The 18,144-nt window shown below is 41.1% G+C and overlaps 1 protein-coding gene across 2 annotated transcripts in view; it reads left to right on the forward strand.

Moving 5' to 3' along the window:
* The window catches only part of LOC126248556 (pre-mRNA-splicing factor 38B-like), a 109,324-nt gene extending 91,532 nt beyond the window's left edge, over positions 1-17,792 (forward strand). The window contains exon 10 of one of the 2 annotated variants that reach the window (XR_007545506.1): positions 17,566-17,792. Coding sequence is in view for 1 of the 2 variants with exons in the window: in XM_049949642.1 (XP_049805599.1) it covers positions 17,566-17,587 (22 nt within the window). In the remaining variant the exon portion in view is untranslated. The remainder of the gene's footprint in view (positions 1-17,565) is intronic. The other variant, XM_049949642.1, reaches the window with a different exon arrangement.
* Positions 17,793-18,144: the final 352 nt, after the last annotated feature.

Below are 18,144 nucleotides of genomic sequence, written 5' to 3' on the forward strand. Positions count from 1 at the left end.
TCTGTTCTGTCAATCATCCTTACCCTGTTGTGAACAAGTGCACTGGAGACTGATCCCGATGGAAAGAGATTACTGCCTCAATATATAGTTGTCACGTTGATGGGATTATGACATTTTCATGATACAATTATCAGACCATTGTTTTCTGAGGGCGATACTGAGTCCTCGGAAAGTACAATAGTTTGCCAGTCATGATTGTCATTTTCCTCAACAAATATTAGATGGTAAAGCCCATATTCATCACAGTCTCTCTCTTTGGTGGCCGCATGTTTGCTTTGCAGCCAAGGCTGAGAAAGCCGGAGCAGAAGCATGTCCGCCGACCCACAAAATCTAGTTGTGTGCTTCGACTGTTCTGCTTTTAAAAATGGATTTTGCCATTATGTGTTCAACATTGTTGTATGCAAGGCAGGTGTTGAAATATGGTTAATGGATTCTACAGTGTCCCAATATCAGTGTATCAACCATCAAGCAGTGCACTCAGGTGTGCTGACAAAAGCCCCTTCCTCTGCAGGATTAATGATGTGGACGCAAGTAGGCTGTTGACAGTAAGCTACGGCTCATGAATATAATGGCTGGACGCAAATAAAGATGGTTCAACTATCTGACTTTGAATCCTGGAGTGTCATTCATTGCCATAGAACAAATAATACATTAAAGACCCACGTAACTCATCTCAATAGACTGTCAGAATAAGACCAGCATTTGGATGATACTGTTTAATGTGCCATGACATTTTAGTTTGGCTGAGCAAATTCTGTTGCATACTTTCTTCTGTCCACATTTGTCCAACACACTTCTCTCGCAAAATTTAAAATTTTGTATGTAGTCCGTTGACACACACTGTGTTTTTGCGCCCAGTGGGCAAACTTTGTATCTGAGCATGCGAAGAAGGAGGGAGTATTTTAAACAGTATCAAGTTGTGTAGTCTTATTCACCTGTAATACTTTATGTTCATATTGCAGTTTACATTTTGTGGTGAGGGTGACATTTTATAGTATTCTGAATAATCAATAATGGTATGTTATATGAGAATAATGTTACTAACAATCCATGATCAAAACATACCATTATCTTGTAATTAATAACTGCTACTAAATTATTCTCCAAGAAGTTAATTCTGACTGCTGATCCCTGAAATACGAATGTGTTATGTCAAACTACTAATTTGATTACAGCTGTGAAGTGGACACAGGAAATATAGAGCAATGAAGCTTTTATTTTTGTCATACAAGCTACAGAAATTTATTTCGATTACAAGAATTTGCTATACTATTCCATTCCTATTATTATTATTATTATTATTATTATTATTATTATACTTTTTCCATCTTCTCACCATGTATTTTCTCCCTTTCATCTGACAAGCTGTTCTTGTCTTGCATTTCTAGGTTCATTTTCCAGTTGAGTACTTTGTGCTTTCTTGCATAACTGAATGTCATGTTGGCATTCTTCATGATTTCATATCTGTTTAGTTTGTTAGGTGGGCGGCATTGTGTTGATATGCCAGCAAAATTTCTGTCTGTATTTCTTCGTGTCATGTTCTGTGTTAGATATCTATTTGGTCTCTTGTGTGCTCTGCAATCTGTAGCCTCCTTCTATCTTATTGAGCCCTAGGATTTTTCTCATGATTCTTCTTTCCAATTTCTTGATGTTTTCTGGTACACCTTTGCAATCCATGACCGCTTCTGATGCATATGAAGTTTCTGGCCTGATGATAGTGTTCTAACATCTCAGTTTTACACTACATGATATGCATGATTTATTGTAGATGTTTCCAGTCTTTCAGAATGCTCTACTCATCTTTTGATTTCTTTGTTCATTGGTGTCTTCCTCTATTCCATTTGCCTATATCATCTCTGCAAGATACTTGAATTTGTGAACTCTCTTGATCTTACCATGCTTTGTCATGATGTTTTTGGTACATCTTTTTTTGATTTGACATCTATTCTGTTTCTTCAAAGGGAATGTCTAGTCCGACTTTTTCAACCCTCTCTTTCAGGACTGCTATTTACTAACTGCAGTTGCTGTGGTACGGGGCATATTACCAGATCATCAGCAAACTACCAGCCATTTTCCTTCCTAGCCTGACTTATTTATGAAGAGTCCGTATCTTCTGTTCTTTCTCTCATTTCCTGATAACTCTGTACATTGAATAATACAGTAGTGTGTCGATTATCCGAACGTCGGTCAACCGAATGACCGCTTAACTGAACTGTGTACTCACTCGCACCTGTTACTCTCCCACCCTACCATCCATCATCCCCCTCACTCCCAAACAAAGTTTCCCACAGTAGTCGCCGCACTGGTCCACCGCTGGTGGAACATTGCTTCTAATGGGGCCTTCACAAGGCGCTGCTGACCGGCCAATCTGCCAGTCGCTGTGTTTCAACAATCAGCACACTTCTGTCGGCTTGGCACTGGCAGTAGAAGTAGCGGCAGTATCAGAGCTGTTCACAGCAACAGCTGCACCAGCTTAGAGTTGAGGCGTGCCACTCCGCACAGTTTGAAGGATTGCGCGCCACCAAGAAGAGCTTCTCACGTTGCAAACAGTCACCTTCTGTTCTGTGTTATGACCACTTGTGTGCTGCTGCGTGAAGAAGTGAACTTGACGATACAAAATGCTTAAACGTAAACGTGTTGTCCTTTCTATGAGGGACAAGTATGAGATTATTAAAAGGTTAGAAGAAGGTGAATCTGCAACCACTTTATCCAATGAGTTCCAGGTGGGGGGGAAATACGAGCATACCAAATTTTATAGCTATGCTTGATTCTACTGATGGATCAACAAGCTGTATAACTATGAAGCTCACCGCTAACACTGATCTAGATGATGCTGTTTACAAGTGGTGTACACTAAAGAGATCAGAAGGAGAACCTATCTCAGGTCCCATTCTGTGTGAGAAGGCAATGCAGTTCAACGAAAAACTTGGAGGGCCTTCGAACTTTAAAGTGAGCACGGGCTGGTTAAAACGCTTCGAGTCAAGACACGGCATTCGTGAGCTTACAATACAGGGAGAAAAACTGTTGGCTGATTTTTCAGCAGCTGATTCTTTCAAAGTCAAACTAAGGGACGTATTAAGGGAAGAAGATTATGCTCTTGAAAACGTTTACAATGCTGGCGAAACTGGACTTAACTGGAAAGCTTTACCGAGAAAAACTCTTGTTTCACGTCATGAATTAGCAGCACCTGGTCCTAAAACAAGCAAGGACCGTATTATAGCTTTGGCTTGTGCTAATGCTACTGGAAGTCACCGACTGCCTATTTTCGTCATTGGTAAAAGTAAAAAACCACGTTGTTTGAAGCACGTTAATATGTCAGCCTTGCCTGTTGTGTACACCTCACAAAAGAGTGCCTGGATGGATAGTACGACTTTTATGAAGTGGTTTCTGGACGTTTTTGTACCCTCTGTAAAAGCTCATCAGCTAAAGAATGGGAAGAGGGAGAAAACACTACTTCTCCTTGACAATGCACCAACTCATCCGTCATGTGATATTTTGAACGAAAAAGATGAGTTCATAAAGGTAATATTTCTTCCACCTAACGTAACCTCCCTATTACAGCCCATGGATGAAGGTGTTATTGAGACTTTCAAACGATATTACAGGAAAGAATTGTTGCGTAAGTTATTGTTAGAAAGAGAAGAGGATGGAGAAGAAAGTCTCTTAAGAAATCAAAAGAATATTGACTTGAAAGATGCTACATGATCAGCGCAGCATGGAATAGTGTAAAGGAAGAGAATTTGAAGAAAGCCTGGAATAAAATTTTGGACACAGAAGAAAATTCGCAAGGTATGATTGAAAATGACGAACATAATGATATGTCCGAAATTCTCGGTATGGTAAAAGAAATAGATTGCCACGAATGTGATGAAGAAGACATTCATGAATGGATGAATATCGATGATGCAGATCCAGGACACCAAATCATGCTGGACAGTGATATTGTAAACGTCGTCACTGATAAAGATGACGCTGCCAGCATCTCATCAATCAGTACTCCAGAAAGTGAAGATGAAAGTATACCAACAGCTTCTGAGACATTCAGTTGTTTAGATACTGCCTTGCGATGGTTTGAAGCCCAAGATGAAAGTGACCAGTTTCAGATATCTGTAATGAAAACCGTACGTGACTTAGCTGCTCGTAAGCATGTAGGCTTGCTTAGACAGACCAAAATAAAGGATTTTTTTAAACATTAATTTTGTATACTGTGTGTATTGTTCATGCAAAATGCGTATGTAATATGTATATATTTTTGTTTAATAAACTGTGCCACATACTACATATTCCTACTGAAGTTGTCTTTGTATGTTACTTTGTAATACTAAAAGAGATGCCTGTTTTTATGAAAAAATTTACTGTACAGTACTTCTTTTTGGCAAATAAACATGTACAGTTCGATTATCCGAACAAACCAGTTTTCCGAACACCCATGTCCCCCAGTTACTTCGGATAATCGACGCTCTACTGTACTGGTAAAATACCATTCTACTATCTCACTCATGCTCTGATCTCGAAAGTCTCTGATAACTATCCCATGAATTTAATTTTACATTTTGTTTGTGTTAGTGTCAGTCAGATAATGTTCACTGTCTTCTTGTTCAGGCACCTCGTTTAGTTCCTGGATCAGTGACAGTCCATCTATAGAACCTTACTCCTTTTTGAAATCTACAAAGGTGCATGCGGTCTCTCCTCTTCTCATTGCTTGGTATCTCAGGACTGTCTTTAAATTAAGTATCTGTTTAGGACAGGATGTTCCCGGTCCGAAACCTGGGTGGTATTCTTCTATCTTGTTTTCCAATTGGAACTGTGTCCTATCTAGCAGTTGCTGTGACATAATTTTGTATGTAACAGGCAGTTAAAGATATCCCTCTGTAATTTTTAACATCGGTCCTATCCCATTTCATATGAAGAGTTTGTATAAGACGTGCAGTCTTCTGGTATTACTCCAGTTTTGCATATATTTTGGAGGATACTTGTTGTTTCACTGATGGTACTGAGGCCAGCTTTCTTTAACAGTTCTGCTATGATGCCATCTTCTCCTGCTGTTCTACTGTTTTCCAATTTCTTAATTTCTCTCTTGATCTTCAATTCATCTGGTGCTTTTGATTTATCATTTCCCTTGGGAATCTCTGTTGGTTCAGCACAATTCAATAGTTAGTTGAAATATTTTCCCAGTGTCAGTTCTCCATCCTTTTTGTCTGAAACAGAGTTTGTGGTTGATATCCAATGATTCTGGTTTTAAATGTTTGAAGTCTCATGTGTTATAATTTGTTGTAATTTTGGGACTCCTCTTCTATTCCTTTTAACTGATCCATTTCATATTCTCTGTTGACTCTCCTCATGTTACTTTCTTGCTGCTACATATGTTTCCAGATTAATTTCTGTTTTGTTGCTGTCACATTTGGTGTACATTGTTTTCATGTTCGTAATTGCTTTATGGCTTATCATTCAACCATGGATGTGTCTTCTTTTAGCTAGAGGAATTTTCTCTTTCACTTTACTGGTTGTCTTCTCTTTGAATTCTTCTCATGCCGTGGCTATCTCTGCCTCCCTTTGAGGTTTGAACCTTGATGTTAATTTTGTCATATCGAACTTTGTCAGCAGGGTCTTTCTATTTGGTGTCAGCCTAATTTTAATTCTGGTGAGATAATGATCGGAGTCTCTTCTGACTTGTATATTTGTGATTTACCTGCAGTTCTTATGTGTACCTACATGGTTGATTTGGTATTCTCTTAAGGATTTGACTGGTAACCTCTATGCTCTTTTTGAAATGTATCAACATGATGTGTATATTGTGTTGTTAACATAGTTCAGTTACTCTCTGTCCATTCTTGTTGATAAATCAGTTCCTCTGGTATTGTCCTATTGATCCTCCGAATCTCATTTCTCAGCCTAATTGCACTTATCATCTCCTCTTTTGTCACCGAGCGAGGTGGCGCAGTGGTTAGCACACTGGACTCGCATTCGGGAGGACGACGGTTCAATCCCGTCTCCGGCCATCCTGATTTAGGTTTTCCGTGATTTCCCTAAATCGCTTCAGGTAAATGCCGGGATGGTTCCTTTGAATGGGCACGGCCGATTTCCTTCCCCATCCTTCCCTCACCCGAGCTCGCGCTCCGTCTCTAATGACCTCGTTGTCGACGGGACGTTAAACACTAATATCCTCCTCCTCCTCCTCCTCTTTTGTCTCTCATGTTATCTTGGTTTATTGGTGCAAGTTCGTCAATTATCGTGTAAGACTTATTGGCACATTTCAGTCTCTTCATCGTCAGTCAGTTGTCTATTTGTTTTACATCTGTTACTGACCAAAGGATCCTCTTGTTGATTGTAAAGACCATTCACATGAACAAAGCTCCTTTGCTCATTTCCCCGTCTGTTTCGCTCTTGAGCAGTCCATATTGTTGTCATCTGTTATACAGGTCTCTTGGATTACCAGTATCAGGCTATTTTGTTCATCCAGGATCTTTTTTAATGCATGCAGTTCCCCTGATCTGATTAGCGTATTAATGTTCAATGTTTCTATATATGTTTTCGCTTTAGTATAAAGTTTGCCACAGGTCTCAAACTCCGTATGTTTCCTTGGTCAGCCAAACTCCCCAGAATCTGATAGTCCAGTTGCGATGGTAAGGTGGGCACTGGAAGATTGGTTATCACCTAGGGTATTGGTAGTATTCTGCTCACAATTCATGTCTGCACTTGGTTAATGAGTTCAACTTTCACTAGGTAGATAGAACTGGAGTGGTTACTTCCAGAGTTTTGTTTGCAGCCACACCAACCAGATGAACAGATACTGGGTCAACTGCTCGCTCTTCACTCTGAGCAGACACTGAAATGGTTTCTCTGAATGGTTCTTCCATTCTCCCTGCCATTGGGAATTGATACTCCTCTTCCACCTTTGAGACCATTGACCAGATTTCCCCTGTAACCCCAGGCAGGGCCCCTCACAGGGTGCTACTATCTGGAGAGCCAGATGGCCCCAGGTTTTTAATGAGGAGTTACTCCTCGCCCCCCCCCCCCCCAAAAAAAAATCACTTGTTATTATTATTATTATTATTATTACTACTACAACTACTACTACTTAGTGACATGAGAACTACATTGCTGCCCATTAAAACTGCTGCTCCAGGAAGGGTAGCAAATGATGAAGATATCCTTATTGTGTATATACAATATTGTAAGAATAATTCATGATTAAGTGTGTAAGTTGACATCTTGGATATTCGGGAATCCAGCCGGATATTCACGTCATTCTCGCACAATATTTCAACAGCGTGCCTCGCTGTCTTCTTCAGGCACTACCTGAGACTGGTCCTTGGGTCGATCGAGTCCAGTATTTATGCCTGGAAGGAGCTGGGCGTTCCGTCTTCGGTCCGCGCCGACCCGAGTGTTCCCTTTGGGGTCTGCACCCACCAGAATCGGCTCCAATGGATCCCTCCAGTCGCGGATGTTCCAACTGCCGTCCACGCCCGTTTTGGCCGTCCCCAGCGGTTGTGGTTTCTGGTGATGAAAGGGTGGCACTGAGGCGACTACGGGAGGATGACAGCATTGTGGTGATGCTCGCAGACGAGGAGAACTCCACAGTCATCCTAAAGAAAACAGAATATGACAGAAATGTGCAACAACTTCTGGAGGATCTTGCATACAGGTCAATAGGAAGTGACCCTACAGAGAAAGTGGACAAAAAGACCAGGGCTCTGTTGAAGGAGACAGGCCTGCCTGAACAAGTCATCAAGAAGCTGTGTCCCAAAGTGCCAGTACCACCTAGACTGTATGGACTCCCCAAGGTTCACAAGGATGGGGTTCCTCTGCGACCTATTGTCAGCAATATTGGCGCAGCAACCTACCCTACTGTGAAATACCTGAATATGATGTTGACACCACATGTGGGTAAATGTGCACATCACATTCGGAGCTCAGAGGATTTCCTGCAATGGCTGAGCCAGCAACACATCACACATACAGACATCATGGTTAGTTTCGATGTGGTGTTTCTCTTCACACAGGTACCACTGAAGGAGTCACTTGAGCTTACTGGAGAGAAGTTCGATGGGGCTTTCCTTGACTTATTCAGGCATGTACTGACCTCGTCGTACTTCCTATATGGGGGTCAATTTTATGAACAAACAGAAGGGGTGGCGATGGGCAGCCCTCTATCACCAGTGGTGGCCAACCTATTTATGGAAAGGTTTGAAGAGGAGGCACTCTCTTCAGCCACATATCAACCCAAGTGCTTTTTTAGACCTATGCACACTGGCTTATACCTACAAGCCAGCAGTTGCCACCATCTGGCACAGAAGAATGGAGTGCTCAAAACACTGGTCCACAGAGCACAAACTCTGTCAGATCCTGATAGTTTGGCCACAGAAATAGATCACTTATGATTAGCGTTCAGCAGGAATGGGTACTACTCTAGAGATATCCAGAAGGCACTTCAACCTGCCAATCAGCCAAAGGATCCAGAAGAAGAACCAGAAGTGGCAAAGAAAATGGCATACCTGCCATACACTGGACCTATCTCTGCCAAAATCAGCAGAATTCTCCAGAAATGTGACATCAAGAGCATATTTTGCTCACCCACCAAAATTGGGGCTATGCTGGGGAATGTAAAAGATGACCTGGGGCTACACAAGCCAGGTATTTACAGCATACCATGCCAGTGTGGGATGTCATACATTGGCCAGACCACCAGAACTGTGGACATCAGGTGTAAGGAACACCAGAGACACACCAGACTCAGACAGGCAACTAAATCAGCCATAGCAGAGCATTGTCTGGAACTTGGTCACTCAGTGGATTACAATGACACCAAGATTGTGACACAGACCTCAAGATTTTGGGACAGTGTCATTGAAGAAGCCATTGAGATCAAGGTCACAGATAATCTAATCAACTGTGAGTCGGGATACCAAATCAGCACTGCCTGGAATCCAGCACTTGAGCTTGTGAAAACTCAACGCCGGACACTCCGGGACTCTACACGAAATAGAAGTGGAGACCGAGAGAACAGACGTGAGACAAGGTGTCGGACATTAGAGACCAGATTTGACACACCCCAGATCATGAACTCGACTTCAGAAGACGGCTAGGCCGGGTGCGGGCGGCGGTCAGAACACCAGCGACCAGAGAGGGCCAATGTAGCCGCGTCTGGCAGGCATGGACCACAGACGGAACACACGACACGGTGCGGACCGATTATGAAGTGCCCAGCACAAAACAGAAGTGGAAATCATAGTAACAGTCATGAGACAGAGTACCCAACATCTCAGATCGGGTCCGACACACCTCAGATGACGTCCACAACCGTTGGGGATGGCCAAAACGGGCACAGATGGCAGTCAGAACATCCACGACTGGAGGGGTCCATTGGAGCCAAATCTGGTGGGCGCGGACCACAGAGGGAACACTCGACTCGGTGCGGACCGAAGACAGAACGCCCAGCTCCTTCCAGCTATAAATACTGGATTCGATCAACCCAAGGACCAGTCTCAGGTAGCACCTGAAGAAGACAGCAAGGCAAGCTGTTGAAATATTGTGCGAGAACGACGAATATCTGGCTGGATTCCTGAATATCCAAGATGTCAACAGATAGCTGGAAAAGCTTGAAGAATTACAAGTGTGTAAGTTGTTCGAGGTTAAACAGGGTAAGACCTTTAATACACAGAGCTGCCATCTTGAGGAACAACGAGTCTAGCCGTGTTGGGCATAGAGTTGAACTAAGGTTGAATGACATATATGGATATGTCATTCGATGCTGTTTTCTCTCTTTGCCAGAGTTAATTAGTCATAGTGACTGGTGAGTGGTGGTATGCCAGTCTTAGCAACCAGTGACCATTTTTTCACTGAGTGAGAGACCTGGAGAATGTGCTGGCTAGATCAGCAGTTGAACTCCCTCTATCAATGTAGGTCAGGACAGCATGCACAACATACAGCCTCACATTATCTTATTGAAAGGGAATATCAGAGAGACCTCAAGTTAGGGCACACCCACCAGCTTTAACACACCAGAAATGTAACAGCTGCTGTCCAAATTACTAACAATGCAGACCAGAGCTGATAGTGTTGTGTAGCTGATGGCACTCTATACCACTGTGCCAGGTGTTATGATGATGGCATTCAGTCTCCTTGGAGATGTACACAGATTCATCCATTTTAATGCTGTACACAGAAACAGAACTCATCTGCAAAGACAATATGGTGTGACTCCTGTGTGGTGCAATTTTGATGTGCACAGCAGTGTCAGCATTCCTCTTTCTTCAGCTGTACCAAGAAAACAACAACAGTGGTCACCACAATGTCTGTCTGTGGTGCTCCAGCATCATTGCACTGTGCATTTGGATACTTACCTTGGTGCAAAAAAAACCATTTCCTGATGCAAGTTATGTGACATGGCTATATGATCCTGCAGAGCCAAGTGACCAGTACATCTGTCCTCTCAGGTGCTAGACATGTGGGACCATAGAGATCATGCATAGCATTCAGTATGGCCATCCTGAACCCACTGATTCCATATTCACGGGACATCAACCATTGCAAGCTGTGCAATGATAAACAAGTTTCAGTGAGCCACAATCCTGCTACTGTCAAATTCCAATATGTTGGTAGCCATTCCTCTTTCTTGCATGAGTCATATCACAATTTTCTTGCAAACAGTCAACATTTGAATGTGATTTATGAATGAGATAGCTGTTGTGTAATCTTCCCTTGTGCAGAATGTAGATGGCGTTACTCCTACTCACTTTGTGTCGAAATGCTCATCATTTGCAAATCCATGCATGTAGGATATGCATGAACCATGGACATTTGTGTGGCTTGTATGCCTCAATGGTGCAGAGAGTGGTACCATAGGTGTAACCACAACAGAGGTGTATATTTTAAGATGCGAGACTAACCTGTGATTCCTGTAGAGGGACAGCAGCCTGTTCAGTAGTTACAGGGTCAAACTACAGCCATAATTTTTCCCAATGGCATGTAGGTCTACTGTATGACTTAATGATGATGGCATCATCTTGGGTGGGATATTCCAGATGTAAGATAGTCCCCCATTTGCATCTTGAGGTGGGAACTATAAGGAAATAGGAATGTGAGTAAGCTACCATGAACAGTGCAATGAAGACATTATAGTATCCAAGACAGACATGAAACCAACATCCAATAGAGAAGTACAAGTTTATAAGCCTATTAGAACCATAGATAATGAACAGATTGTAAGAATGTATCAAGAGAGAGAAGAAATTATTCAAATTTATAAGGGAGATGAAAATTTAGTTGTTGTGGGTCACAGGAATTTGATAGCGGGAAAAGACAGAGAAAGAAAAGTAGTAACAGAACATATACAAAAACAGAAAGACTCACCACTAAGGAATTAGTGAAATGGGATAGAAATTGATAGATGTGATGCACATGTACAGACAAACAAATGACAATATTTTCAGAAAATTTGAATGATTTATTCCAAAATTAAGCAAGTCAATAATGCATTGGTCCACTTCTGGTCCATAGGCAAGCAGTTTTTTGGCTTTGATTGATTGATCAAGTTGTTAGATGTCCTCATGAGGGACATCGTGCTAAATTCTGGGCAACTGGCATGTCAGATTGTCAAAACCCTGAGCTGGTTGGAGGGACCTGCCCATAATGCTCCAAATGCTCTCCATTAGAGAGAGGTCCAGCAACCTTATTAGCCAAGGTAGAGTTTGGCAAACATGAAGACATGCAGTAGAAACTCTCACTGTCAGTGGACAGGCATTATCGTGCTGAAATATAAACCCAGGATCGTTTGCCCTGAAGGGCAACAAAATGAGGCACAGAATATCATTGACATACCTCTATGATGTAAGGGTGCCACAGAAGACAACCAAAGGGGTCTTGCTAGGAAATGAAATGGACTGGAATTTCATTGAGAAGAGCAGAACTGTCTTCAGTGATGAGTCCCGTTTTCAATTGAGCTCTGAGGACCAGCGAAGAGGTGTCTGGGGGTGCCCTGGACAGCAGTGGGATCCTAACCTGTCACCCACCATATGGCCTGACAACTAGGAGTGATGATCTGCAGTGCCATTTCATTTCATAGCAGGACCCCTTTGGTTTTCACCCACAGCACCCTTACAGAATAGTGGAATGTTACAACAATATCCTATGCCCCATTTTGTTGCCCTTTACATCAAGCCATCCTTGGCTACATTTCAGCAAGATAATGCACGTCTGCACACGGTGAGAGTTTCTACCGCTTGTCTTCGTGCTTGCCAAACCCTGCCTTGGTCACTAAGGTTCCAAGATCTCTCCCAAACTGAGAACATTTGGAGTATTATCAGCACGGCTCTCCAACCCGTTCAGGATTTTGACGATCTAACACATCAGTTGGGCAGAATGTGACACAGTATCCCTCAGGACAACATCCAACATGGTTATCAATCCATGTCAAGCCGAATAACTGCTTGCATAAGGGCCAGAGGTGGACCGGATCGTTACTGACTTGCTTAATTTGTGAAGCTCTTTCTCTTATCATTGAATTTTTCAGAAATTTTAATCATTTGTTTATCTGTGCATGTATATCACATCTAGCAATTTCCATCTCATTTGGATGATTCCTTAGTGGTGCATCTTTATTTTATTTTGTCTTATAGTGTATACTAGGGTAAAGGAATAAAAGGAAAGCTGCCTGGTAGAATTTTGTGTGGAGCATAATCTAATAATTGCTAACACTTGGTCCAAGAATCAAGAAAGAAAACTGTACACTGCTGGAAAAAATACACCACTCTCAAGGACTGTGGTCAGTGGCACTAAGTTATAATATGTGCATACTGATGGGTTGCAATGTTATTCATTTGACACGGTCATTGACGATCAGATGGCATTCAGGAAGCCTGTCTGTACACCCTCTGTTTTGACTCTGCAGGCAGTAACTGTGCAGAGCTTAAAGGTGAAAAGTGTTTACAACATTCATTCTAGGGTACCACCATGCCCCACTGATAAGTATATATCCCTGTAAAAAAGCATTAGCCATTTGCAAGGGGTTGTATTTTGGGCTTGTGGGAAGCTGGATGGATGAAACAACAGACTGCAGCACATGTTGGGCACAATGTGTTGGTGGTGTGTTGCTGCTTTCAACTGCAGTTTGTGGAACATTACCACACTTGAAGACCATCTTCTAGCTGTCCACTTGGTACAGACACACATGATTAAAGCATTGTGTGAGCAGTGGTGGTTGTACGAACATCATCCAGGGCCTAAATTCAGGCACATGTTGCACCTGCTGTGTCATCAGGAGCATTGGCAACCACTTGCTTGCAGCAAAATTAGGACCACATGTACCTCTGACCATGCTACAGCTGACATCACAACATTGCCACATCTGGTGTTGTGAAATTGTTGACTGGAAAGTGGATTGTCACTCTTGCCTTTGGTGATGTGAGTAGATTATGTATGTATGCGAGTGATGGACATATACCTTTAGGGCTGGTGAGCTGCCTATTCCAGATGCATTCACCCTCAACACACAGGTCCCATCCCAGACTTCATGGTGCAGGGCACCATTGGTTACAACATGAGTTCACATTTGGTGTTTCTGCAGTGTAAAGTAACCAGTGACCATTACATTGTACAGGCTGTTGTCACTGTGCTACTGTCATTTCTTCGAGAGGAAGGTGATGTACTTTTTCAGCAGGACAGTGCAAGTCCATATATGGTTGCTTCAATGCGAAATTCTCTATGCAGTGTACAACAGCTGCCCTGCTATGTCACGACCACCAGATCTCTCACTAAGATTAGAATAGGTTAGATTAGATTAGTTTTTCATTCCATTGATCCGTGTTGAGGAGATCCTCGTGGATGTGGAACATGTCACTTTTTTTTTAAGCTGAAATAACAATACTGATAGTATGAATATATACAATACATCATTTGCTTCTATTAAAAAATTCGTCAATGGAGTAGAAGGAGTTGGCCACTAGTAAGTCTTTCAGACTCCTTTTAAACTGATCTTTATTTGTAACTAAATTTTTTATGTTTGCTGGCAAATTATTGAAGATGAGTGTTCCTGAGTAGTGGATCCCTTTATGAACTAAAGGAAGTGCTTTTAAGTCCTTGTGCAGATCATTTTTGTTCCTGGTATTGTATGTGTGAACTGAGCTGTTTGTTGGAGAAAGAGATATATTATTTAGGACAAATTTCATTAAGGAGTAAATATACTGAGAGGCTGTAGTCAGTATACCCAGTTCTTTGAAGAGGTTTCTACAAGACGTCCGTGAGTTTACTCCACAAATAATACATATTACACGCTTTTGGACTCTGAAAACTTTTGTTTGACTTGAAGAGTTACCCCAAAATATAATACCATATGACATTATGGAATGAAAGTAGGCAAAGTATGCAAGGTTTTTCATTTTTATGTCGCCTATGTCTGCTAACACTCGAATTGCAAATACAGATTTGTTAAGGCGTTTCTGCAGTTCTGTGGTGTGCTCCTCCCAACTGATTTATTATCAAGTTGTAATTCCAGGAATTTAAGACTGTCAACCTCTTCTATCTGCTCTTCTCCGTACTTTATGCATATGCTGGGTGGAAACTTCTTACAGGTTCTGAATTGCATATAGTGAGTCTTTTCGAAGTTTAATGTCAGTGAGTTGGCTTTAAACCATTTATTAATATCCATGAAAATATCATTAGCAGATCTTTCTAGAACTACACTCAACATACTGATGAAAAGTGATACACAGTTATTAAACTGGATTATACCCAAAGCTAACTATTTTGGAAGCTACATAGTGTAGAAGTGAATGAGAATGTGCTGTCTGCTTCCACCAATGTCTGTAAACTTTGACAAGCAGTGCAACAATATCTCTTGCAGACTTCGATGGAACAAATTTTAAAGTATACAATCTGATATAGTGATTGAACTTTTCATGGTAGTTGTCACGAATTACACAGTTATCATTATTAATTTATATTGAAATTACATGCAAAGTGAGCTTACCCAAAATGTCACTAAGCAGTAAGATATTGTACACTTTTCACCTAGAAACATGCTGTGTCATGTGCAGTTGTGTGTCATATTTTAGTAGTGGTTCAGAAGAACTATGAGAATATGAAAATATGGTGATGTTAGAAAACATATAAAGAACTAATTAAGCAATTATTTGATGCCACACAGTAATCAATAAAACAGTACATTTACAAAAAGAAAACTGAACATTATGTTGGTTGCTGTGGCAAAAAAGTACAGATGTGACATAACTCCTAATTATGCACTTTCTTCAGTGTGTTTTTACTGCCAGAACTACCACAGACAAATTATAGCAAAAATTACATGAGAGCCAGCAAGCTTATTTTTCAGTTATTTCCATGCTGTTTAGAACAACATTGCACCTGCCACAATTCAACCTCTTTATCAACGCTAAATATGAAATGAGCGTATGGCATCTTTGGCCAGGAGGCCCCAACGGGGAAGTTCGGCTGCCAAATCCAAGTCTAATTTCAGTCGACACCACATTGGGTGACTTGCGCACCAGTGATGAGGATGAAATGATGATGAGGATAACACAAGACCCAGTCCCCGAGCAGAGAAAATCAACCTGGGCCCGCTTGTGAGGCTAGTGCGTTACCACCTGGCTAAACAGGCTGACCTTTATGAGTGCTGTTCCAGGGTTTGGGATGAATTAATTTGTGTTCATAAGCAACCTGAAATCATCTCGACTGCTGTCAAGAAACTGGAAGCAGCTGTGAATAAGTTTGTGGATGCGATACCAAGAGACACATATGAATAACCCTGCAGGTACCCCAGCTGCTATCCTCTCCCATGGATACAGTCTGCTCTACAGGAAATACAGTACCTGCAACTGTTTGTCTACTTGTGTGGTCAGGGACCAGGGAGAAGGGGCTCTACACCCACTCAATGACTAATAAGTCTGAGGTTTTATCTCCCCTGAAAGTGAAACTGAGCCAGTGCAACACAGTTCCCTTGTTAAGAAACCTGCTGTGTCCCATTTTCCCAGAAAACAAATGCAAAACTGTAGAGTCCTGTTGGCAGTTCAAACATATGGTAATTAATGGTATCCTTCGGGGAAATGGCAGTGTTGGGTAAGAAGGATTCAGTATGTATCCCTGGAGGCCTCATTCAGAATGCTGAAAAAGCTGTTCTAGTAGCCATTGCAGAAATAGGTTTCCACAAGCTGCAGTTCATGGTGCACATCCAAGGTTATATTTGAATCATTTCAGGTATTAGCATATAATATCTCTTTATATTCGATGAATTATTCTGATACAATTCTACCCTTGAATGACGTTTACTAATTTTCTATCTTCATACTCGCAGAATCCATGCGCAAAGTAGTTTCATACAATAGCTATGCCATGAGCGCATAATTATTCTTTGTAGTACTCTCTCTGGTGGTTGTTAGAAAAAAGCTAACGAGATTGTCTTTGTGCCAATTAGTCTGAGCATTGTTTGAAGAATTGTAATCTGAATATTGAGATTTATGGCAAAAGATAACTGATACCAAATTGTAAGATTAAAAGGGAAATATATATATATTGCTCCTTCATACAAAAGGTGTGTAACAATTTACATTATTTGACATTTGACAATTAATGATATTCATCGATATATTGCGTAGCTGTTAATCAGAAGGGAACTTCTGAAAGACTGGATATGAACCTGCATTTAATAATCCAAGAGCTCCATTACTTCTTCAGAAGGTTAAACTTCATCAAAGCCAAATATCTGCTTGATCTGAGGTTTCCCGACTGATTATACAACGCTCCCAAAAATACGAGGCATTTTATTTGTACAGATTAGCAGACTACCCAAAGCACGAGCCTGCAGAGAAGAAGAATCATCGCCTGATTTCATTCTAAGAAGTAAAATTTCTGAATCATTTTGAGTGACTGAGTTATGACTGTGTTTCCTCTTATGAACAATTGATTGCGCGAACGAATTGAGAACTACATAATTACATAGATAGTAGGAAAAATTACAAGCAGACAAGACTGAATTTCAAAGGAGCTATAATCTGTGGCATTATCCTCACTTCTTAGTCAAGCCATTGGTTTAAACTGAGGTCTTCAAAGGCTCTCTGACAAGCTAAGCTGTATCACCTTAGACATGCACCATAGGGTTGATAATTGTCATGTCCCTCCAGGGCTTCACTACATGTCAGAGGCCACTACCTAGATATTTGATCATTTGTGAAGCACACAAAATCTCTGTCCCTTTTATTAGGTTTTCTAAAATTTTTATTCTTATATACTCCTTAATTAAGCTGTCACAGAATCTTGGCATTTGCACCGTGATATCAGTATCATTTTACAGTGTATCCCAAAAGGTACATTACAATTTCAATGTCATAAAACTCAACTTGTAATGCAAGGCACTGCTCAGTGAGAGCTGAAGTTCTCAGATGTTTTATTCAGGTGTGTCACTGATGTACCTTGCAGCTCTCCTTGACTGTTTTGGCAATCTTAGAGAAACAAAATAAAGTTCTTAAAAAGTTTTTTTGTAAGGTAATGCATAAATGTTTTGCTCTTCCAGGTGACAAGGGCAACAGAACTAAAAAAAGGTTTTTCCTTTTGTCACAGGGTGGAGGAGCACCATAAATGAACTGAACAATGGAGTCTGCACCAGGAAAGGCACATGTGTGCGATTTGGTTTATTGAAAAGAAGTCAGACACCCAAGTTCAGAGAAATTTCAGAATGTGAAATGGGAAACCACCACTCTCTCAACCATCCATAAGAAAATGGCACACGAACTTTATGGAAATGGAAGTGTGGATTTGAAACACCATGTAGGCGGGCCAAGGAGAAGTCACAAAGAAGTCCTATGTCATTTCGATGATGTATTACAAGGACGCTAATAAATTGAATTGAATTGAATTGAATATGACAAGAATTCAACTGGTTTTCCAGCATTCTCCACAGAAGTCTGTCTGTAAGGCATCAAAAGGCTGCTTTTCAAGTAGTAAAGGGTACAGCACTCAGTCGCAATGATGTGTATTGTATATCTAGATTTCAGTCACTATGTGGCCATCTTCATTGCTAACAAAAGTGTGAAGAATGAGTTACAATTAGATAATGTGTGTGCCTTATTAAATGTACAGTTGCATAAGCTTTAAATGTAAGTCAGTCATAAAATATGTACCAGTAAATATAAGTTAAAA

Source organism: Schistocerca nitens, chromosome 3 (genome assembly GCF_023898315.1).
Source record: "Schistocerca nitens isolate TAMUIC-IGC-003100 chromosome 3, iqSchNite1.1, whole genome shotgun sequence".
Taxonomy (NCBI): Eukaryota; Metazoa; Arthropoda; class Insecta; order Orthoptera; family Acrididae; genus Schistocerca; species Schistocerca nitens.